Source organism: Hypanus sabinus, chromosome 26 (genome assembly GCF_030144855.1).
Source record: "Hypanus sabinus isolate sHypSab1 chromosome 26, sHypSab1.hap1, whole genome shotgun sequence".
Lineage (NCBI taxonomy): Eukaryota > Metazoa > Chordata > Chondrichthyes > Myliobatiformes > Dasyatidae > Hypanus > Hypanus sabinus.
In genome coordinates, this window is record NC_082731.1 from 3025853 (window position 1) to 3049724 (window position 23872).

Consider the following 23872-nt stretch of genomic DNA (forward strand, 5'->3'; position numbering starts at 1 on the left):
CTCACAGTCCTTCAATGAGTCGTGATGACGCAAGACGTTCGTATTGGAACGCTCTCCCTCGCAGCGAAGAGACGCACTAGCGTTGTTTGGTTTTACCTAGCAACGCATCGAATGATAGCAACCGTCGCCCTGGAGATCGGTAGGCCCGGCCTGCCTGGGCCTTGGAGTAGAAGGAAAATAGAGGGGTGAGGGAAGGAGGGAGGGAGTTCATTACAGGGTGAAGGGAGTGTCGAAGATTAAAAGAAAGTTATTAAGCGGGAGCATTTTGTTACTGAGAGGAGAGGCTAACAGTGATCGAGTAATCGAGTTGTAGGGGTTTTAGTGATAGAAACAATTGGAGAAAGAATCTATTACACTGTAATAGAAAGATAGGTGAAAAATAAAGCGGGAGAGTACAATAAAGAAGCAGAATTATATAGAAATAATGGCAATGGAGAAAATAAACTGAAGGAAAAGACAAATTAGAGAAGCAGAACGTGTCAGAGGGAAAAGAGGGGAAGGAAATTCCAGGCAGCTAAAGATGACGGAGACTACAGGTAAAGTGGTTAGCCCAAAGCGGAGAGAGTCAGCGCGACAGAGCGAAGCGCCCAGCGCGGAAAACAGCAAGGAGAAGCTGGTGCAAATGGAGCCTGAGCTGAACCTGGATTTTGCAAGTGGAACTATGATCCGAAATGCAAAGGCTTATTTGTTACAGAAAAGCACTATATCTAATCTGAACCTGTGAGTACTTAAATGTAAAGCTTGAATTAACAAATGTTACTTTTATTCATTTCTTCACCTACCCTGCCATCTCTCCTTCCTTTATTATTATTTTATAATTGATATTCAGCGTGAATTAGGCCCCACCCCGCCCAGCAACCTCACTCCCCCCCCCTATTCTAGCCATGTCACAATTTAAAATGACCAATTAACCTACCAACTTTGGAATGTGGGGGAAAACCGGAGCACTGGAAGGGAGCCATGGGGTCATGGGGAGAACGTACAAGCTCCTTACAGGCAGCAGAGGGAATGGAACCTGGGTCACCTGTACTTTAGCCTCATTACTTCTTAGACCATGAAATAGAAACAGAATTAGGCCATTCAGCCCTTTGAGTCTGCTCCAACATTCCACCATGGCTGATCCATGGCTCATTCCCATACACCTACCTTATTGCCATATCCGTTTATGCTCTGACTGATCAGGAAACGATCAACTTCCACCTTAAATATACCCATGGACTTGGCCTCCACTGCAGTCTGCGGCAGAGCATTCCACAGATTCACCACCCTCTGGCTAAAACCTCTGTTCTAAAAGGTCACCCCTCAATTTTGAGGCTGTGCCCTCTAATTCTGTATACCTCCCCCACCATAGGAAACATTATACTTTCACCCCATCTAGTCCTTTCAACATTTGATAGGTTTCAGTGAGATCCCCACATATTCTTCTAAATCCCAGTGAGTACAGGCCCAAAGCTGCCAAATACTCTTATGTTAACCCTTCATTCCCAGAATCATCCTTATGAACCTCCTCTGGACTGTCCCCAATGGCAACACATCCTTTCTGAGATATAATGCCCAAAACTGTTGACAATAATCCAAGTGCAGTCTAACTAGTGTTAAAAATCCTCAGCATTATCTCCTTGCTTCTATATTCTAATCCCCTTGAAATAAATGCCACCATTGCATTGCCTTTCTTACCACAGACTCAACCTGTAAGTTAACTGCTGGGAGTCTCTCACAAGAACTCCTATCCCTCTTGTATCACACATTTCTCCTCCGCCATTTTCCTCAATATCACTTCTAATAAATTCCCACGTCTTCACCTTGCTCTGACCCCCATGACGGAATTTAGGTACAGTGAGAGAATCACAATGTCATATACTATACAATGGAAACAGTCTCTTCAGTTCACTGGCTTGGTGTTGACCATCAAACACCTATTTACACTGGTTCCATGTTATTCTCCCCATCCAGCTCCCCCTTGATTCCACCCCTTTATGTCAAGTCACTTTTATTGTCATTTCGACCATAACTGTTGTACAGAACATAGCAAAAATGAGATAATATTTTTCCATGGTGTTACATGACACAGTACAAAAACTAGACTGAACTACGTAAAATACAAAACAGAAAAAAACTACACTAGACTAAATACCTACCCAGGACTGCATAAAGTGCACAAAACAGTGCCGGCATTACACTAAATAATAAACAAGACAATAGGGCAGTAAGGTGTCAGTCCAGGCTCTGGATATTGAGGAGTCTGATAGCTTGGGGGAAGAAACTGTTACATAGTCTGGTTGTGAGAGCCCGAATGCCTTTTCCCAGATGGCAGGAGGGAGAAGAGTATGTATGAGGGGTCCGTTGGGTCCTTCATAACACTGTTTGCTTTGCGGATGCAGCATGTAGTGTAAGTATCCATAATGGTGAGAAGAAGATAATCTTCTCAGCTGACCTCACTATCTGCTGCAGGGTCTTGCAATCCGAGATAGTGCAATTTCCAAACCAGGCAGTGATGCAGCTGCTCAGGATACTCTCAATAAACCCCTGTAGAATGTGATGAGGATGGTGGGGTGGAGATGGACTTTCCTCAGCCTTTGTAGAAAGTAGAGACACTGCTGGGCTCTCATTGCTATGGAGCTGGTGTTGAGGTGAGATTCTCCGCCAGGTGAACACCAAGGAATTTGGTGCTCTTTATGACCTCTACCAAGGAGCCGTTGATGTTCAGCAGGGAGTGGTCGCTCCATGCCCTACTGAAGTCAACAACCATCTCTTTTGTTTTGTTCACATTCAGAGACAGGTTGTTGGCTCTGCACCAGTCTGTTAGCTGCTGCACCTCCTTTCTGTAAGCTGACTCGTTGTTCTTGCTGATGAGACCCAGCACAGTCGTGTCATCAGCGAACTTGATGATGTGGTTCGAGCTGTGTGTTGCAGCACAGTCATGGGTTCGCAGAGTGAACAGCCCTGGGGAGCCCCCGTGCTCAGTGTGATGGTGTTGGAGATGCTGCTCCTGATCTGGACTGATTGAGGTCTCCCGGTCAGGAAGTCTAGGATCCAGTTGCAGAGGGATGATTGTGTTGAATACTGAAGTCTATGAACAGCATATGAATGTACGTGTCTTTTTTGTCCAGGTGAGTGAGGGCCAGGTGGAGGGTGGTGGTAATGGCATCGTCAGTGGCAAAATAATCTACATTCCTGCAGGTATTTTGGAAGTGGGTGGAAACAGAGTGAGAATATGAAGACTCCATTCACAGACAACACTGAAGGTCAGGATTGAGCTTGGGTCTGCTGGAGCTGTGTGTCAGCAGCACAATCCCACACCATTGTGTTTGTACATTATGTGGTTTACTTCAAGTTCCAATTTATTGTCATTAAACTGTACACACATATACCTGTAAATGAGGCGATGTTTCTTCGAAGCAATGGGCACAACACAGTGCATATAATTCACACGTAACATATAAAGTAATATTACCACAAATAGATTAATAAATTAAAAGATGCATATGCAAGTTTAAAAAGTGAACAGTATAATGCGACCTACGTGATGAGACCTGCATGGTGGCAATGGCTTAGGGGAATAAGCTGCTTCTCATCCTAACAGTTCTTGTCCCAATGCAATTGGCCCTCTAAAACACATTTGAAAAAACATCTAAATGCTTTTCTTATTGGCATCTGCAGCTGTTGAGTTGGGTGATCACCCACTCAAAGTTTTCCTTCTTTGCAGTTGGCATTGATATCTTCAGTCCAAAATAGCACTCCTTAACACAAAGCTCTTTGACCAGGCTATACGTTACCTATGCAAATATCTTCTGTGGCTCAGTGTTGAGCCCGACTGTGGCTGTTTCACCGTGTTAAAGGAGTGATTCAAATGTCAGCTGATCTACTAGTAGGACCTCCAGCATGCACTCAATCTCAATTGCACCACTTCCCCACCACAGTCTTAATTTGGTCTTCTGCTGTGAGCTGTTGCTTCTTTGCATTTTGGACCACCTAGCCAAGTATGCTCACGTTATTCTTATTTCCTGGCTCTCAAAGCATCTCATTTAACTTATTTTCCCATTTATTTCCCTTTAACCTGTTCTGTTCCAATCCCCATTTACTCCCCCCGTTCCAATTAATCTACCAACCAGCACGTCTTCTAGGTGTGGAAGGAAACTGGGGTAGCTCTAGTATCCAGAAGGTGAGTGCCGCTCAACTTTATCATCCACAGATGAATTGTGAATCTTTCCAGATGCTGAATTTTGATTCATAACTCAGCCACCTGCTATGACTTTACAATCTCCTTTGACATTTATCCCAGCTAACTGGTGCTCTTGCTATCAGATCCCATGTCTTTTATTTCCCATTTGAGCTGTGGGCAAAGGTTTCCGTGATAGTTTTTTTTTGGTTATATCTTTTGATCTGTAATAAGTTTTCCAATTAACATCTAGAATGTAATTTTCCTTTACTCCACACTTAAAGCAGCTTTGCTGGCCTTTACTCAAGAAGGAGTGTTCTTTGTTATACAACCAGTGAGAAGGAGACTGTTCCCATTCATGGGAGAATTGAGAACTGGGGTGGGGGGGATGGTTGTTTAAGTTGATTAGAGGAAGTACCAAAGGTGACATCATGCTTTGCCTAGCAGGACGGTAGTGAAAGAATCAAATGTGACTTTGAAGGGGAAAAAAAGAACATGGTATGGGTGAGGATGGGCAATTAACTATTGCTCTTAAAGCAGTTAAGTACAGTCATAGGGCTGAATGGTCACCTACTGTTCTATTATCATTCTATGAAAGTCCTTTTATAATTTCTCTGACTCTTCCTTTTTATCCGTTTGGCCCTGATGGTATAATCGTTCATTATACGAAGGACTTAGTCAACAGTTATGGCTTAGATTGCGTCATCAAGGTCCCCTTCCATCCAGGTCAAGCTCTCTTCAGGAGTACGGGCACCTCAGGACCCACACCACCAGGTTCAGGAACAATTATTCACCCATCAGTTGCCTGACCAGCATGGATAACTTTGCTCACCTCAACATTGAGCTGACTCACTTTCAAGGACTCCACAATTCATGTTCTCAGTATTATTTATTATTATTATCTTTGTATATGCACAGTTTATCTTTTCCACATTGCTTGTTTGTTAGTCTTTGTGCATAGTTGTTCATTGATTCAATTCTATAACTTTGTTCTCCCATGAATGCCACAAGTAAATGAATCTCAAGGTGACACTTTGATAATTAATTTACTTTGAACTTTCAGCTTTGACTTACATTTCTCCTTTTGCTGAACCTCCACTGTCTATTGAACTGTTGTTTTCAGATCACCAGGGATGTGCCTAAACTCAGTCCTTCCATAGAGCATTGATCTAGGATGGCCTGGTCTTCTGTTTCAGAGACTCTTTCACAAACAGTACTTCAGTTCCTGAAAGCACATACCACCAGGCTCAAGATCAGTTTCTAACCCACTGTTATAAGACTATTAAATGGTTTTCTGGTATGATAGGATGGACTCACAATTTACCTTGTTATGATCTTGCACTTTACTGCTAACCTGCACTGCAATTTCTCTGTAGCTTTTACACTTCACTCTGCATTGTTATTGTTTTACCTTATTCAACCTCAATGCACTGTGTAATGAATTAATCTGATTGAACAGTATGCAAAACTTTTCACTGTACTTTGATACATGTGTCAATAATAAACCAGTTCATGCTTTAGGTGGTATATTTTTGGTCCATTGTTGATTGACCTTCTGAAACTTCTATCCATATGTCTCGTTGCTCCAGAGAGGCTCCGTTTCCTTCATAGTCAGAACTTTGTATTTTGGTAGAAATCGCAGATTCTCCATTGATAGACTCAGATGCCACCCCATTCATATCCTCATACAATAATCTGTTGTTTCTTTCCCTCTTCTGTTTTCTCACAGAAACATGTTGATTTCAGAGAGAGGGGGCAATTGCATTGAGATAGTGGCAGCAATATTAAAGTCTATGACATAGAAGCAGGAAAAGGCCACTCAACCCAATGAATCTGCTCTGCCATTCCATTCCATTCCATTATCTGCTCTGCCATTCCATTATTATTATTATTCCTCTCAACACATTCTACCCATAACTTTTCATGGTCTTTCTAGGCATTTCAATATTTGATGGATTTTAATGAAATTTAAACCAAATTCTTCTAAATTCCAGCAAGTACAGGCCTAGAGCTATCAAACATTCCTCATACATTAACCCTTTCATTCCCATGAACCTCCTGTGGACCTTGTGTCAGGGGCAGCCACTGTCAGTCAATGGGAGAAGTTGTAGGAGTGATCGATCGTTTGAAGAGGTTTTGGAGAGTTGTCTGTGACTTGAGCAGTAAGTGGGCCAGTGGTTTAGTGCTCCTGAGTCATGTTGGGGGCCTGTGAGAGAGAGTGGAATGGCCGATTCTACTTGCATTCAGGGCTAACTGGCTGAATGCTTACTGCTGCATTCAGAATAACAGTTCAGGAAGGAGAACAGTTAGTTCCCAATGCAGCCACAAGACAACAAAAATATTTATGTGCTTTTCCCCCGCAACTGAATATACCCATTGAATTTTATTAACGTTACCAGTATTAATAAAGTCAATATTAGTTTTCCACAGTTTTCTCCATCTTGTCTGCAGCCTAGTCTCAATTTTATGAAACTCAGCACAATTTGAGTAGATACCTTACTTTTCCTCAGTAGCTATGTACAGTAGAGTTTAAAAATAGGGCTTCATTAAAGAGGGGCCCACCTGGCCCTCCAGGGTTCAGGAGCTTCTTTTATCTAACTCTATCTGCATATAGTAAATCCTCAGTTTTCAACTGTCTGACTTAAAGATTGATTATTTGGGATACATGTATTTTATTTGCAAAGCTAATTGTTACTGTAACAAATAGCATGCCCCTTTTTTGTAGAGAAGTAGAAGCAAACTCTTTTAATCTGACATGATGGTGACAGACCTGCAGATTTTCTGAACTATCTAATAATATACACTTTTTAATGAAGTAGAACGATAGATTTTCCAGTGAATTCACTCTTAATTATAATGTGAAAACAGAACCAGGAGAGTTGAAATGGAGAGAGGGAACTGGGGCCCTGGTGTGTGGAAAGGAGCTCAGCAATTGGGACAGTCCCTGGAAGAAAGCACAGGGAGCCAGGCACTGGTCATCAGAAGGAACAGTGGGAATCAGCATTTATTCAGATGCTGACCCGTTTGGATTACTAAATGGTTGGGTTAGAATCAGATCACTGTCTTATAAGATGTTAAATTTGTTGATTTACAGTTAATCGGAGTTTTACTGAAGTTTTCATAATACTTCCCATTGCCATTTTGATTCACTTATTCTCACTTAACACAATGCTTAAATGATCCCTTTTGTAAACCAAGGAATGATGCTTTCCATCATTCTGTCCCCTTATCCATATGTAAACCAAGGTATGCTGCTTTCCATCCTTCTGTCCCCTTATCCATATGTAAACCAAGGAATGGTGCTTGCCATCATTCTGTCCCCTTATCCATATGTAAACCAAGGTATGGTGGTTTCCTTCCTTCTGTCCCCTTATCCACATGTAAACCAAGGTATGGTGCTTTCCATCCTTCTGTCCCCTTATCCATATGTAAACCAAGGTATGGTGGTTTCCTTCCTTCTGTCCCCTTATCCAAATGTAAACCAAGGTATGGTGCTTTCCATCCTTCTGTCCCCTTATCCATATGTAAACCAAGGTATGGTGGTTTCCTTCCTTCTGTCCCCTTATCCAAATGTAAACCAAGGTATGGTGCTTTCCATCCTTCTGTCCCCTTATCCATATGTAAACCAAGGTATGGTGGTTTCCATCCTTCTGTCCCCTTATCCACATGTAAACCAAGGTATGGTGGTTTCCTTCCTTCTATCCTCATCTCCACATGTAAACCAAGGTATGGTGGTTTCCTTCCTTCTGTCCCCTTAACAATATGTAAACCAAGGCATGGTGGTTTCCTTCATTCTGTCCCCTTTTCCATAAGTAAACCAAGGTATGGTGCTTTCCATCATTCTGTCCCCTTTTCCATAAGTAAACCAAGGTATGGTGCTTTCCATCCTTCTGTCCCCTTTTCCATAAGTAAACCAAGGTATGGTGCTTTCCATCCTTCTGTCCCCTTATCCATATGTAAACCAAGGTATGGTGGTTTCCATCCTTCTGTCCCCTTATCCACATGTAAACCAAGGTATGGTGGTTTCCTTCCTTCTGTCCTCATCTCCACATGTAAACCAAGGTATGGTGGTTTCCTTCCTTCTGTCCCCTTATCCATATGTAAACCAAGGTATGGTGGTTTCCTTCCTTCTGTCCCCTTATCCATATGTAAACCAAGGTATGGTGCTTTCCATCCTTCTGTCCCCTTATCCATATGTAAACCAAGGAATGATGCTTTCCATCATTCTGTCCCCTTATCCATATGTAAACCAAGGTATGGTGCTTTCCATCCTTCTGTCCCCTTATCCAAATGTAAACCAAGGTATGGTGCTTTCCATCCTTCTGTCCCCTTATCCATATGTAAACCAAGGTATGGTGCTTTCCATCATTCTCTCCCCTTATCCACATGTAAACCAAGGTATGGTGGTTTCCTTCCTTCTGTCCCCTTATCCACATGTAAACCAAGGAAAGGTGCTTTCCATCATTCTGTCCCCAAGTCAGTGTGTAAACCAAGGTATGGTGGTTTCCTTCCTTCTGTCCCCTTATCCAAATGTAAACCAAGGTATGGTGCTTTCCATCCTTCTGTCCCCTTATCCATATGTAAACCAAGGTATGGTGGTTTCCTTCCTTCTGTCCCCTTATCCAAATGTAAACCAAGGTATGGTGCTTTCCATCCTTCTGTCCCCTTATCCATATGTAAACCAAGGTATGGTGGTTTCCATCCTTCTGTCCCCTTATCCACATGTAAACCAAGGTATGGTGGTTTCCTTCCTTCTGTCCTCATCTCCACATGTAAACCAAGGTATGGTGGTTTCCTTCCTTCTGTCCCCTTATCCATATGTAAACCAAGGTATGGTGGTTTCCTTCATTCTGTCCCCTTATCCACATGTAAACCAAGGTATTGTGGTTTCCTTCCTTCTGTCCCCTTATCCAAATGTAAACCAAGGTATGGTGGTTTCCTTCCTTCTGTCCCCTTATCCATATGTAAACCAAGGTATGGTGGTTTCCATCCTTCTGTCCCCTTATCCACATGTAAACCAAGGTATGGTGGTTTCCTTCCTTCTGTCCTCATCTCCACATGTAAACCAAGGTATGGTGGTTTCCTTCCTTCTGTCCCCTTATCCATATGTAAACCAAGGTATGGTGCTTTCCATCCTTCTGTCCCCTTATCCATATGTAAACCAAGGTATGGTGCTTTTCATCCTTCTGTCCCCTTATCCAATTGTAAACCAAGGTATGGTGCTTTCCATCCTTCTGTCCCCTTATCCATATGTAAACCAAGGTATGGTGCTTTCCATCATGCTCTCCCCTTATCCACATGTAAACCAAGGTATGGTGGTTTCCTTCCTTCTGTCCCCTTATCCACATGTAAACCAAGGAATGGTGCTTTCCATCATTCTGTCCCCAAGTCAGTGTGTAAAGCAAGGTATGGTGGTTTCCATCATTCTGTCCCCTTATCCATATGTAAACCAAGGTATGGTGCTTTTCATCCTTCTGTACCCTTATCCAATTGTAAACCAAGGTATGGTGCTTTCCATCCTTCTGTCCCCTTATCCATATGTAAACCAAGGTATGGAGGTTTCCATCCTTCTGTCCCCTTATCCACATGTAAACCAAGGTATGGTGGTTTCCTTCCTTCTGTCCTCATCTCGACATGTAAACCAAGGTATGGTGGTTTCCTTCCTTCTGTCCCCTTATCCATATGTAAACCAAGGTATGGTGGTTTCCTTCATTCTGTCCCCTTATCCACATGTAAACCAAGGTATTGTGGTTTCCTTCCTTCTGTCCCCTTATCCAAATGTAAACCAAGGTATGGTGGTTTCCTTCCTTCTGTCCCCTTATCCATATGTAAACCAAGGTATGGTGGTTTCCTTCCTTCTGTCCCCTTATCCATATGTAAACCAAGGTATGGTGGTTTCCTTCCTTCTGTCCCCTTATCCATATGTAAACCAAGGTATGGTGGTTTCCTTCCTTCTGTCCCCTTATCCATATGTAAACCAATGTATGGTGGTTTCCTTCCTTCTGTCCCCTTATCCATATGTAAACCAAGGTATGGTGGTTTCCTTCCTTCTGTCCCCTTATCCATATGTAAACCAAGGTATGGTGGTTTCCTTCCTTCTGTCCCCTTATCCATATGTAAACCAAGGTATGGTGGTTTCCTTCCTTCTGTCCCCTTATCCATATGTAAACCAAGGTATAGTGGTTTCCTTCCTTCTGTCCCCTTATCCACATGTAAACCAAGGTATGGTGGTTTCCTTCCTTCTGTCCTCATCTCCACATGTAAACCAAGGTATGGTGGTTTCCTTCCTTCTGTCCCCTTATCCATATGTAAACCAAGGTATGGTGGTTTCCTTCATTCTGTCCCCTTATCCACATGTAAACCAAGGTATTGTGGTTTCCTTCCTTCTGTCCCCTTATCCAAATGTAAACCAAGGTATGGTGGTTTCCTTCCTTCTGTCCCCTTATCCATATGTAAACCAAGGTATGGTGGTTTCCATCCTTCTGTCCCCTTATCCACATGTAAACCAAGGTATGGTGGTTTCCTTCCTTCTGTCCTCATCTCCACATGTAAACCAAGGTATGGTGGTTTCCTTCCTTCTGTCCCCTTATCCATATGTAAACCAAGGTATGGTGGTTTCCTTCATTCTGTCCCCTTATCCACATGTAAACCAAGGTATTGTGGTTTCCTTCCTTCTGTCCCCTTATCCACATGTAAACCAAGGTATGGTGCTTTCCATCCTTCTGTCCCCTTATCCATATGTAAACCAAGGTATGGTGGTTTCCTTCCTTCTGTCCCCTTATCCACATGTAAACCAAGGAATGGTGCTTTCCATCATTCTGTCCCCAAGTCAGTGTGTAATCCAAGGTATGGTGGTTTCCTTCCTTCTGTCCCCTTATCCACATGTAAACCAAGGTATGGTGGTTTCCTTCATTCTGTCCCCTTATCCACATGTAAACCAAGGTATGGTGGTTTCCCTCCTTCTGTCCTCATCTCCACATGTAAATCAAGGTATGGTGGTTTCCATCCTTCTGTCCCCTTATCCACATGTAAACCAAGGTATGGTGCTTTCCATCCTTCTGTCCCCTTATCCATATGTAAACCAAGGTATGGTGCTTTTCATCCTTCTGTCCCCTTATCCAATTGTAAACCAAGGTATGGTGCTTTCCATCCTTCTGTCCCCTTATCCATATGTAAACCAAGGTATGGTGCTTTCCATCATGCTCTCCCCTTATCCACATGTAAACCAAGGTATGGTGGTTTCCTTCCTTCTGTCCCCTTATCCACATGTAAACCAAGGAATGGTGCTTTCCATCATTCTGTCCCCAAGTCAGTGTGTAAAGCAAGGTATGGTGGTTTCCATCATTCTGTCCCCTTATCCATATGTAAACCAAGGTATGGTGCTTTTCATCCTTCTGTACCCTTATCCAATTGTAAACCAAGGTATGGTGCTTTCCATCCTTCTGTCCCCTTATCCATATGTAAACCAAGGTATGGAGGTTTCCATCCTTCTGTCCCCTTATCCACATGTAAACCAAGGTATGGTGGTTTCCTTCCTTCTGTCCTCATCTCGACATGTAAACCAAGGTATGGTGGTTTCCTTCCTTCTGTCCCCTTATCCATATGTAAACCAAGGTATGGTGGTTTCCTTCATTCTGTCCCCTTATCCACATGTAAACCAAGGTATTGTGGTTTCCTTCCTTCTGTCCCCTTATCCAAATGTAAACCAAGGTATGGTGGTTTCCTTCCTTCTGTCCCCTTATCCATATGTAAACCAAGGTATGGTGGTTTCCTTCCTTCTGTCCCCTTATCCATATGTAAACCAAGGTATGGTGGTTTCCTTCCTTCTGTCCCCTTATCCATATGTAAACCAAGGTATGGTGGTTTCCTTCCTTCTGTCCCCTTATCCATATGTAAACCAATGTATGGTGGTTTCCTTCCTTCTGTCCCCTTATCCATATGTAAACCAAGGTATGGTGGTTTCCTTCCTTCTGTCCCCTTATCCATATGTAAACCAAGGTATGGTGGTTTCCTTCCTTCTGTCCCCTTATCCATATGTAAACCAAGGTATGGTGGTTTCCTTCCTTCTGTCCCCTTATCCATATGTAAACCAAGGTATAGTGGTTTCCTTCCTTCTGTCCCCTTATCCACATGTAAACCAAGGTATGGTGGTTTCCATCCTTCTGTCCCCTTATCCACATGTAAACCAAGGTATGGTGGTTTCCTTCCTTCTGTCCTCATCTCCACATGTAAACCAAGGTATGGTGGTTTCCTTCCTTCTGTCCCCTTATCCATATGTAAACCCAGGTATGGTGGTTTCCTTCCTTCTGTCCCCTTATCCAAATGTAAACCAAGGTATGGTGCTTTCCATCCTTCTGTCCCCTTATCCATATGTAAACCAAGGTATGGTGCTTTCCATCCTTCTGTCCCCTTATCCATATGTAAACCAAGGTATGGTGGTTTACTTCCTTCTGTCCTCTTATCCAAATGTAAACCAAGGTATGGTGCTTTCCATCCTTCTGTCCCCTTATCCATATGTAAACCAAGGTATGGTGGTTTCCTTCCTTCTGTCCCCTTATCCATATGTAAACCAAGGTATGGTGGTTTCCTTCCTTCTGTCCCCTTATCCATATGTAAACCAAGGTATGGTGGTTTCCTTCATTCTGTCCCCTTATCTACATGTAAACCAAGGTATGGTGGTTTCCCTCCTTCTGTCCTCATCTCCACATGTAAATCAAGGTATGGTGATTTCCATCCTTCTGTCCCCTTATCCACATGTAAACCAAGGTATGGTGGTTTCCATCCTTCTGTTCCGTTATCCACATGTAAACCAAGGTATGGTGGTTTCCATCCTTCTGTCCTCATCTCCACCTGGAAACCAAGGTATGGTGGTTTCCTTCATTCTGTCCCCTTATCCACATGTAAACCAAGGTATGGTGGTTTCCTTCATTCTGTCCCCTTATCCACATGTAAACCAAGGTATGGTGGTTTCCATCCTTCTGTCCCCTTATCCACATGTAAACCAAGGTATGGTGGTTTCCTTCCTTCTGTCCTCATCTCCACATGTAAACCAAGGTATGGTGGTTTCCTTCCTTCTGTCCCCTTATCCATATGTAAACCAAGGTATGGTGGTTTCCTTCCTTCTGTCCCCTTATCCAAATGTAAACCAAGGTATGGTGCTTTCCATCCTTCTGTCCCCTTATCCACATGTAAATCAAGGTATGGTGGTTTCCATCCTTCTGTCCCCTTATCCACATGTAAACCAAGGTATGGTGGTTTCCATCCTTCTGTCCCCTTTTCCATAAGTAAACCAAGGTATGGTGGTTTCCCTCCTTCTGTCCTCATCTCCACATGTAAATCAAGGTATGGTGGTTTCCATCCTTCTGTCCCCTTATCCATATGTAAACCAAGGTATGGTGGTTTCCTTCCTTCTGTCCCCTTATCCATATGTAAACCAAGGTATGGTGGTTTCCTTCCTTCTGTCCCCTTATCCAAATGTAAACCAAGGTATGGTGCTTTCCATCCTTCTGTCCCCTTATCCATATGTAAACCAAGGTATGGTGCTTTCCATCCTTCTGTCCCCTTATCCATATGTAAACCAAGGTATGGTGGTTTCCTTCCTTCTGTCCCCTTATCCAAATGTAAACCAAGGTATGGTGCTTTCCATCCTTCTGTCCCCTTATCCATATGTAAACCAAGGTATGGTGGTTTCCTTCCTTCTGTCCCCTTATCCATATGTAAACCAAGGTATGGTGGTTTCCTTCCTTCTGTCCCCTTATCCATATGTAAACCAAGGTATGGTGGTTTCCATCATTCTGTCCCCTTATCCACATGTAAACCAAGGTATGGTGGTTTCCTTCATTCTGTCCCCTTATCCACATGTAAACCAAGGTATGGTGGTTTCCTTCATTCTGTCCCCTTATCTACATGTAAACCAAGGTATGGTGGTTTCCCTCCTTCTGTCCTCTTCTCCACATGTAAATCAAGGTATGGTGGTTTCCATCCTTCTGTCCCCTTATCCACATGTAAACCAAGGTATGGTGGTTTCCATCCTTCTGTTCCGTTATCCACATGTAAACCAAGGTATGGTGGTTTCCATCCTTCTGTCCTCATCTCCACCTGTAGACCAAGGTATGGTGGTTTCCTTCATTCTGTCCCCTTATCCACATGTAAACCAAGGTATGGTGGTTTCCTTCATTCTGTCCCCTTATCCACATGTAAACCAAGGTATGGTGGTTTCCCTCCTTCTGTCCTCATCTCCACATATAAATCAAGGTATGGTGGTTTCCATCCTTCTGTCCCCTTATCCACATGTAAACCAAGGTATGGTGGTTTCCATCCTTCTGTCCCCTTATCCACATGTAAACCAAGGTATGGTGGTTTCCATCCTTCTGTCCTCATCTCCACATGTAAACCAAGGTATGGTGGTTTCCATCCTTCTGTCCCCTTATCCACATGTAAACCAAGGTATGGTGCTTTCCATCCTTCTGTCCCCTTATCCATATGTAAACCAAGGTATGGTGGTTTCCTTCATTCTGTCCCCTTATCCACATGTAAACCAAGGTATTGTGGTTTCCTTCCTTCTGTCCCCTTATCCAAATGTAAACCAAGGTATGGTGGTTTCCTTCCTTCTGTCCCCTTATCCATATGTAAACCAAGGTATGGTGGTTTCCTTCCTTCTGTCCCCTTATCCATATGTAAACCAAGGTATGGTGGTTTCCTTCCTTCTGTCCCCTTATCCATATGTAAACCAAGGTATGGTGGTTTCCTTCCTTCTGTCCCCTTATCCATATGTAAACCAATGTATGGTGGTTTCCTTCCTTCTGTCCCCTTATCCATATGTAAACCAAGGTATGGTGGTTTCCTTCCTTCTGTCCCCTTATCCATATGTAAACCAAGGTATGGTGGTTTCCTTCCTTCTGTCCCCTTATCCATATGTAAACCAAGGTATGGTGGTTTCCTTCCTTCTGTCCCCTTATCCATATGTAAACCAAGGTATAGTGGTTTCCTTCCTTCTGTCCCCTTATCCACATGTAAACCAAGGTATGGTGGTTTCCATCCTTCTGTCCCCTTATCCACATGTAAACCAAGGTATGGTGGTTTCCTTCCTTCTGTCCTCATCTCCACATGTAAACCAAGGTATGGTGGTTTCCTTCCTTCTGTCCCCTTATCCATATGTAAACCAAGGTATGGTGGTTTCCTTCCTTCTGTCCCCTTATCCAAATGTAAACCAAGGTATGGTGCTTTCCATCCTTCTGTCCCCTTATCCATATGTAAACCAAGGTATGGTGCTTTCCATCCTTCTGTCCCCTTATCCATATGTAAACCAAGGTATGGTGGTTTACTTCCTTCTGTCCTCTTATCCAAATGTAAACCAAGGTATGGTGCTTTCCATCCTTCTGTCCCCTTATCCATATGTAAACCAAGGTATGGTGGTTTCCTTCCTTCTGTCCCCTTATCCATATGTAAACCAAGGTATGGTGGATTCCTTCCTTCTGTCCCCTTATCCATATGTAAACCAAGGTATGGTGGTTTCCTTCATTCTGTCCCCTTATCTACATGTAAACCAAGGTATGGTGGTTTCCCTCCTTCTGTCCTCATCTCCACATGTAAATCAAGGTATGGTGATTTCCATCCTTCTGTCCCCTTATCCACATGTAAACCAAGGTATGGTGGTTTCCATCCTTCTGTTCCGTTATCCACATGTAAACCAAGGTATGGTGGTTTCCATCCTTCTGTCCTCATCTCCACCTGGAAACCAAGGTATGGTGGTTTCCTTCATTCTGTCCCCTTATCCACATGTAAACCAAGGTATGGTGGTTTCCTTCATTCTGTCCCCTTATCCACATGTAAACCAAGGTATGGTGGTTTCCATCCTTCTGTCCCCTTATCCACATGTAAACCAAGGTATGGTGGTTTCCTTCCTTCTGTCCTCATCTCCACATGTAAACCAAGGTATGGTGGTTTCCTTCCTTCTGTCCCCTTATCCATATGTAAACCAAGGTATGGTGGTTTCCTTCCTTCTGTCCCCTTATCCAAATGTAAACCAAGGTATGGTGCTTTCCATCCTTCTGTCCCCTTATCCACATGTAAATCAAGGTATGGTGGTTTCCATCCTTCTGTCCCCTTATCCACATGTAAACCAAGGTATGGTGGTTTCCATCCTTCTGTCCCCTTTTCCATAAGTAAACCAAGGTATGGTGGTTTCCCTCCTTCTGTCCTCATCTCCACATGTAAATCAAGGTATGGTGGTTTCCATCCTTCTGTCCCCTTATCCATATGTAAACCAAGGTATGGTGGTTTCCTTCCTTCTGTCCCCTTATCCATATGTAAACCAAGGTATGGTGGTTTCCTTCCTTCTGTCCCCTTATCCAAATGTAAACCAAGGTATGGTGCTTTCCATCCTTCTGTCCCCTTATCCATATGTAAACCAAGGTATGGTGCTTTCCATCCTTCTGTCCCCTTATCCATATGTAAACCAAGGTATGGTGGTTTCCTTCCTTCTGTCCCCTTATCCAAATGTAAACCAAGGTATGGTGCTTTCCATCCTTCTGTCCCCTTATCCATATGTAAACCAAGGTATGGTGGTTTCCTTCCTTCTGTCCCCTTATCCATATGTAAACCAAGGTATGGTGGTTTCCTTCCTTCTGTCCCCTTATCCATATGTAAACCAAGGTATGGTGGTTTCCATCATTCTGTCCCCTTATCCACATGTAAACCAAGGTATGGTGGTTTCCTTCATTCTGTCCCCTTATCCACATGTAAACCAAGGTATGGTGGTTTCCTTCATTCTGTCCCCTTATCTACATGTAAACCAAGGTATGGTGGTTTCCCTCCTTCTGTCCTCATCTCCACATGTAAATCAAGGTATGGTGGTTTCCATCCTTCTGTCCCCTTATCCACATGTAAACCAAGGTATGGTGGTTTCCATCCTTCTGTTCCGTTATCCACATGTAAACCAAGGTATGGTGGTTTCCATCCTTCTGTCCTCATCTCCACCTGTAGACCAAGGTATGGTGGTTTCCTTCATTCTGTCCCCTTATCCACATGTAAACCAAGGTATGGTGGTTTCCTTCATTCTGTCCCCTTATCCACATGTAAACCAAGGTATGGTGGTTTCCCTCCTTCTGTCCTCATCTCCACATATAAATCAAGGTATGGTGGTTTCCATCCTTCTGTCCCCTTATCCACATGTAAACCAAGGTATGGTGGTTTCCATCCTTCTGTCCCCTTATCCACATGTAAACCAAGGTATGGTGGTTTCCATCCTTCTGTCCTCATCTCCACATGTAAACCAAGGTATGGTGCTTTCCATCATTCTGTCCCCTTATCCACCTGTAAACCAAGGTATGCTGGTTTCCTTCATTCTGTCCCCTTATCCACATGTAAACCAAGGTATGGTGGTTTCCTTCATTCTGTCCCCTTATCCACATGTAAACCAAGGTATGGTGGTTTCCCTCCTTCTGTCCTCATCTCCACATGTAAATCAAGGTATGGTGGTTTCCATCCTTCTGTCCCCTTATCCACATGTAAACCAAGGTATGGTGGTTTCCATCCTTCTGTCCCCTTATCCACATGTAAACCAAGGTATGGTGGTTTCCCTCCTTCTGTCCTCATCTCCACATGTAAATCAAGGTATGGTGGTTTCCATCCTTCTGTCCCCTTATCCACATGTAAACTAAGGTATGGTGCTTTCCATCCTTCTGTCCCCTTATCCATATGTAAACCAAGGTATGGTGCTTTCCATCCTTCTGTCCCCTTATCCATATGTAAACCAAGGAATGATGCTTTCCATCATTCTGTCCCCTTATCCATATGTAAACCAAGGTATGGTGCTTTCCATCCTTCTGTCCCCTTATCCAAATGTAAACCAAGGTATGGTGGTTTCCTTCCTTCTGTCCCCTTATCCATATGTAAACCAAGGTATGGTGGTTTCCTTCCTTCTGTCCCCTTATCCAAATGTAAACCAAGGTATGGTGCTTTCCATCCTTCTGTCCCCTTATCCACATGTAAATCAAGGTATGGAGGTTTCCATCCTTCTGTCCCCTTATCCACATGTAAACCAAGGTATGGTGGTTTCCATCCTTCTGTCCCCTTTTCCATAAGTAAACCAAGGTATGGTGGTTTCCCTCCTTCTGTCCTCATCTCCACATGTAAATCAAGGTATGGTGGTTTCCATCCTTCTGTCCCCTTATCCATATGTAAACCAAGGTATGGTGGTTTCCTTCCTTCTGTCCCCTTATCCATATGTAAACCAAGGTATGGTGGTTTCCTTCCTTCTGTCCCCTTATCCAAATGTAAACCAAGGTATGGTGCTTTCCATCCTTCTGTCCCCTTATCCATATGTAAACCAAGGTATGGTGCTTTCCATCCTTCTGTCCCCTTATCCATATGTAAACCAAGGTATGGTGGTTTCCTTCCTTCTGTCCCCTTATCCAAATGTAAACCAAGGTATGGTGCTTTCCATCCTTCTGTCCCCTTATCCATATGTAAACCAAGGTATGGTGGTTTCCTTCCTTCTGTCCCCTTATCCATATGTAAACCAAGGTATGGTGGTTTCCTTCCTTCTGTCCCCTTATCCATATGTAAACCAAGGTATGGTGGTTTCCATCATTCTGTCCCCTTATCCACATGTAAACCAAGGTATGGTGGTTTCCTTCATTCTGTCCCCTTATCCACATGTAAACCAAGGTATGGTGGTTTCCTTCATTCTGTCCCCTTATCTACATGTAAACCAAGGTATGGTGGTTTCCCTCCTTCTGTCCTCATCTCCACATATAAATCAAGGTATGGTGGTTTCCATCCTTCTGTCCCCTTATCCACATGTAAACCAAGGTATGGTGGTTTCCATCCTTCTGTCCCCTTATCCACATGTAAACCAAGGTATGGTGGTTTCCATCCTTCTGTCCTCATCTCCACATGTAAACCAAGGTATGGTGCTTTCCATCATTCTGTCCCCTTATCCACCTGTAAACCAAGGTATGCTGGTTTCCTTCATTCTGTCCCCTTATCCACATGTAAACCAAGGTATGGTGGTTTCCTTCATTCTGTCCCCTTATCCACATGTAAACCAAGGTATGGTGGTTTCCCTCCTTCTGTCCTCATCTCCACATGTAAATCAAGGTATGGTGGTTTCCATCCTTCTGTCCCCTTATCCACATGTAAACCAAGGTATGGTGGTTTCCATCCTTCTGTCCCCTTATCCACATGTAAACCAAGGTATGGTGGTTTCCCTCCTTCTGTCCTCATCTCCACATGTAAATCAAGGTATGTTGGTTTCCATCCTTCTGTCCCCTTATCCACATGTAAACCAAGGTATGGTGCTTTCCATCCTTCTGTCCCCTTATCCATATGTAAACCAAGGTATGGTGCTTTCCATCCTTCTGTCCCCTTATCCATATGTAAACCAAGGAATGATGCTTTCCATCATTCTGTCCCCTTATCCATATGTAAACCAAGGTATGGTGCTTTCCATCCTTCTGTCCCCTTATCCAAATGTAAACCAAGGTATGGTGGTTTCCTTCCTTCTGTCCCCTTATCCATATGTAAACCAAGGTATGGTGGTTTCCTTCCTTCTGTCCCCTTATCCAAATGTAAACCAAGGTATGGTGCTTTCCATCCTTCTGTCCCCTTATCCACATGTAAATCAAGGTATGGTGGTTTCCATCCTTCTGTCCCCTTATCCACATGTAAACCAAGGTATGGTGGTTTCCATCCTTCTGTCCCCTTTTCCATAAGTAAACCAAGGTATGGTGGTTTCCCTCCTTCTGTCCTCATCTCCACATGTAAATCAAGGTATGGTGGTTTCCATCCTTCTGTCCCCTTATCCATATGTAAACCAAGGTATGGTGGTTTCCTTCCTTCTGTCCCCTTATCCATATGTAAACCAAGGTATGGTGGTTTCCTTCCTTCTGTCCCCTTATCCAAATGTAAACCAAGGTATGGTGCTTTCCATCCTTCTGTCCCCTTATCCATATGTAAACCAAGGTATGGTGCTTTCCATCCTTCTGTCCCCTTATCCATATGTAAACCAAGGTATGGTGGTTTCCTTCCTTCTGTCCCCTTATCCAAATGTAAACCAAGGTATGGTGCTTTCCATCCTTCTGTCCCCTTATCCATATGTAAACCAAGGTATGGTGGTTTCCTTCCTTCTGTCCCCTTATCCATATGTAAACCAAGGTATGGTGGTTTCCTTCCTTCTGTCCCCTTATCCATATGTAAACCAAGGTATGGTGGTTTCCATCATTCTGTCCCCTTATCCACATGTAAACCAAGGTATGGTGGTTTCCTTCATTCTGTCCCCTTATCCACATGTAAACCAAGGTATGGTGGTTTCCTTCATTCTGTCCCCTTATCTACATGTAAACCAAGGTATGGTGGTTTCCCTCCTTCTGTCCTCATCTCCACATGTAAATCAAGGTATGGTGGTTTCCATCCTTCTGTCCCCTTATCCACATGTAAACCAAGGTATGGTGGTTTCCATCCTTCTGTTCCGTTATCCACATGTAAACCAAGGTATGGTGGTTTCCATCCTTCTGTCCTCATCTCCACCTGTAGACCAAGGTATGGTGGTTTCCTTCATTCTGTCCCCTTATCCACATGTAAACCAAGGTATGGTGGTTTCCTTCATTCTGTCCCCTTATCCACATGTAAACCAAGGTATGGTGGTTTCCCTCCTTCTGTCCTCATCTCCACATATAAATCAAGGTATGGTGGTTTCCATCCTTCTGTCCCCTTATCCACATGTAAACCAAGGTATGGTGGTTTCCATCCTTCTGTCCCCTTATCCACATGTAAACCAAGGTATGGTGGTTTCCATCCTTCTGTCCTCATCTCCACATGTAAACCAAGGTATGGTGCTTTCCATCATTCTGTCCCCTTATCCACCTGTAAACCAAGGTATGCTGGTTTCGTTCATTCTGTCCCCTTATCCACATGTAAACCAAGGTATGGTGGTTTCCTTCATTCTGTCCCCTTATCCACATGTAAACCAAGGTATGGTGGTTTCCCTCCTTCTGTCCTCATCTCCACATGTAAATCAAGGTATGGTGGTTTCCATCCTTCTGTCCCCTTATCCACATGTAAACCAAGGTATGGTGGTTTCCATCCTTCTGTCCCCTTATCCACATGTAAACCAAGGTATGGTGGTTTCCCTCCTTCTGTCCTCATCTCCACATGTAAATCAAGGTATGGTGGTTTCCATCCTTCTGTCCCCTTATCCACATGTAAACCAAGGTATGGTGCTTTCCATCCTTCTGTCCCCTTATCCATATGTAAACCAAGGTATGGTGCTTTCCATCCTTCTGTCCCCTTATCCATATGTAAACCAAGGAATGATGCTTTCCATCATTCTGTCCCCTTATCCATATGTAAACCAAGGTATGGTGCTTTCCATCCTTCTGTCCCCTTATCCAAATGTAAACCAAGGTATGGTGGTTTCCTTCCTTCTGTCCCCTTATCCATATGTAAACCAAGGTATGGTGGTTTCCTTCCTTCTGTCCCCTTATCCAAATGTAAACCAAGGTATGGTGCTTTCCATCCTTCTGTCCCCTTATCCATATGTAAACCAAGGTATGGTGCTTTCCATCATTCTCTCCCCTTATCCACATGTAAACCAAGGTATGGTGGTTTCCTTCCTTCTGTCCCCTTATCCACATGTAAACCAAGGAATGGTGCTTTCCATCATTCTGTCCCCAAGTCAGTGTGTAAACCAAGGTATGGTGGTTTCCTTCCTTCTGTCCCCTTATCCAAATGTAAAACAAGGTATGGTGCTTTCCATCCTTCTGTCCCCTTATCCATATGTAAACCAAGGTATGGTGGTTTCCTTCCTTCTGTCCCCTTATCCAAATGTAAACCAAGGTATGGTGCTTTCCATCCTTCTGTCCCCTTATCCATATGTGAACCAAGGTATGGTGGTTTCCATCCTTCTGTCCCCTTATCCACATGTAAACCAAGGTATGGTGGTTTCCTTCCTTCTGTCCTCGTCTCCACATGTAAACCAAGGTATGGTGGTTTCCTTCCTTCTGTCCCCTTATCCATATGTCAACCAAGGTATGGTGCTTTCCATCCTTCTGTCCCCTTATCCATATGTAAACCAAGGTATGGTGCTTTCCATCCTTCTGTCCCCTTATCCATATGTAAACCAAGGTATGGTGGTTTCCATCCTTCTGTCCCCTTATCCACATGTAAACCAAGGTATGGTGCTTTCCATCCTTCTATCCCCTTATCCACATGTAAACCAAGGTATGGTGGTTTCCATCCTTCTGTCCTCATCTCCACATGTAAACCAAGGTATGGTGGTTTCCTTCCTTCTGTTCCCTTATCCATATGTAAACCAAGGTATGGTGGTTTCCTTCATTCTGTCCCCTTATCCACATGTAAACCAAGGTATTGTGGTTTCCTTCCTTCTGTCCCCTTATGCACATGTAAACCAAGGTATGGTGGTTTCCATCCTTCTGTCCCCTTATCCACATGTAAACCAAGGTATGGTGGTTTCCATCCTTCTGTCCCCTTATCCACATGTAAACCAAGGTATGGTGGTTTCCCTCCTTCTGTCCTCATCTCCACATGTAAATCAAGGTATGGTGGTTTCCATCCTTCTGTCCCCTTACCTACATGTAAACCAAGGTATGGTGCTTTCCATCCTTCTGTCCCCTTATCCATATGTAAATCAAGGTATGGTGCTTTCCATCCTTCTGTCCCCTTATCCATATGTAAACCAAGGAATGATGCTTTCCATCATTCTGTCCCCTTATCCATATGTAAACCAAGGTATGGTGCTTTCCATCCTTCTTTCCCCTTATCCAAATGTAAACCAAGGTATGGTGGTTTCCTTCCTTCTGTCCCCTTATCCATATGTAAACCAAGGTATGGTGGTTTCCTTCCTTCTGTCCCCTTATCCAAATGTAAACCAAGGTATGGTGCTTTCCATCCTTCTGTCCCCTTATCCATATGTAAACCAAGGTATGGTGCTTTCCATCATTCTCTCCCCTTATCCACATGTAAACCAAGGTATGGTGGTTTCCTTCCTTCTGTCCCCTTATCCACATGTAAACCAAGGAATGGTGCTTTCCATCATTCTGTCCCCAAGTCAGTGTGTAAACCAAGGTATGGTGGTTTCCTTCCTTCTGTCCCCTTATCCAAATGTAAAACAAGGTATGGTGCTTTCCATCCTTCTGTCCCCTTATCCATATGTAAACCAAGGTATGGTGGTTTCCTTCCTTCTGTCCCCTTATCCAAATGTAAACCAAGGTATGGTGCTTTCCATCCTTCTGTCCCCTTATCCACATGTAAACCAAGGTATGGTGCTTTCCATCCTTCTGTCCCCTTATCCATATGTAAACCAAGGTATGGTGCTTTCCATCCTTCTGTCCCCTTATCCATATGTAAACCAAGGAATGATGCTTTCCATCATTCTGTCCCCTTATCCATATGTAAACCAAGGTATGGTGCTTTCCATCCTTCTGTCCCCTTATCCAAATGTAAACCAAGGTATGGTGGTTTCCTTCCTTCTGTCCCCTTATCCATATGTAAACCAAGGTATGGTGGTTTCCTTCCTTCTGTCCCCTTATCCAAATGTAAACCAAGGTATGGTGCTTTCCATCCTTCTGTCCCCTTATCCATATGTAAACCAAGGTATGGTGCTTTCCATCATTCTCTCCCCTTATCCACATGTAAACCAAGGTATGGTGGTTTCCTTCCTTCTGTCCCCTTATCCACATGTAAACCAAGGAA

General features: G+C 43.5%; 1 protein-coding gene across 2 annotated transcripts in view; it reads left to right on the forward strand.

Annotated features, from left to right (window-relative positions):
- The first annotated feature begins 212 nt into the window (after positions 1 to 212).
- Positions 213 to 23872, forward strand: part of rsph4a (radial spoke head component 4A) — a 61747-nt gene continuing 38087 nt past the window's right edge. The window contains exon 1 of one of the 2 annotated variants that reach the window (XM_059951384.1): positions 213 to 720. In XM_059951384.1, the coding sequence (XP_059807367.1) occupies positions 521 to 720 (200 nt within the window). In that variant the 5' untranslated portion in view covers positions 213 to 520. The remainder of the gene's footprint in view (positions 721 to 23872) is intronic. The other variant, XM_059951383.1, reaches the window with a different exon arrangement.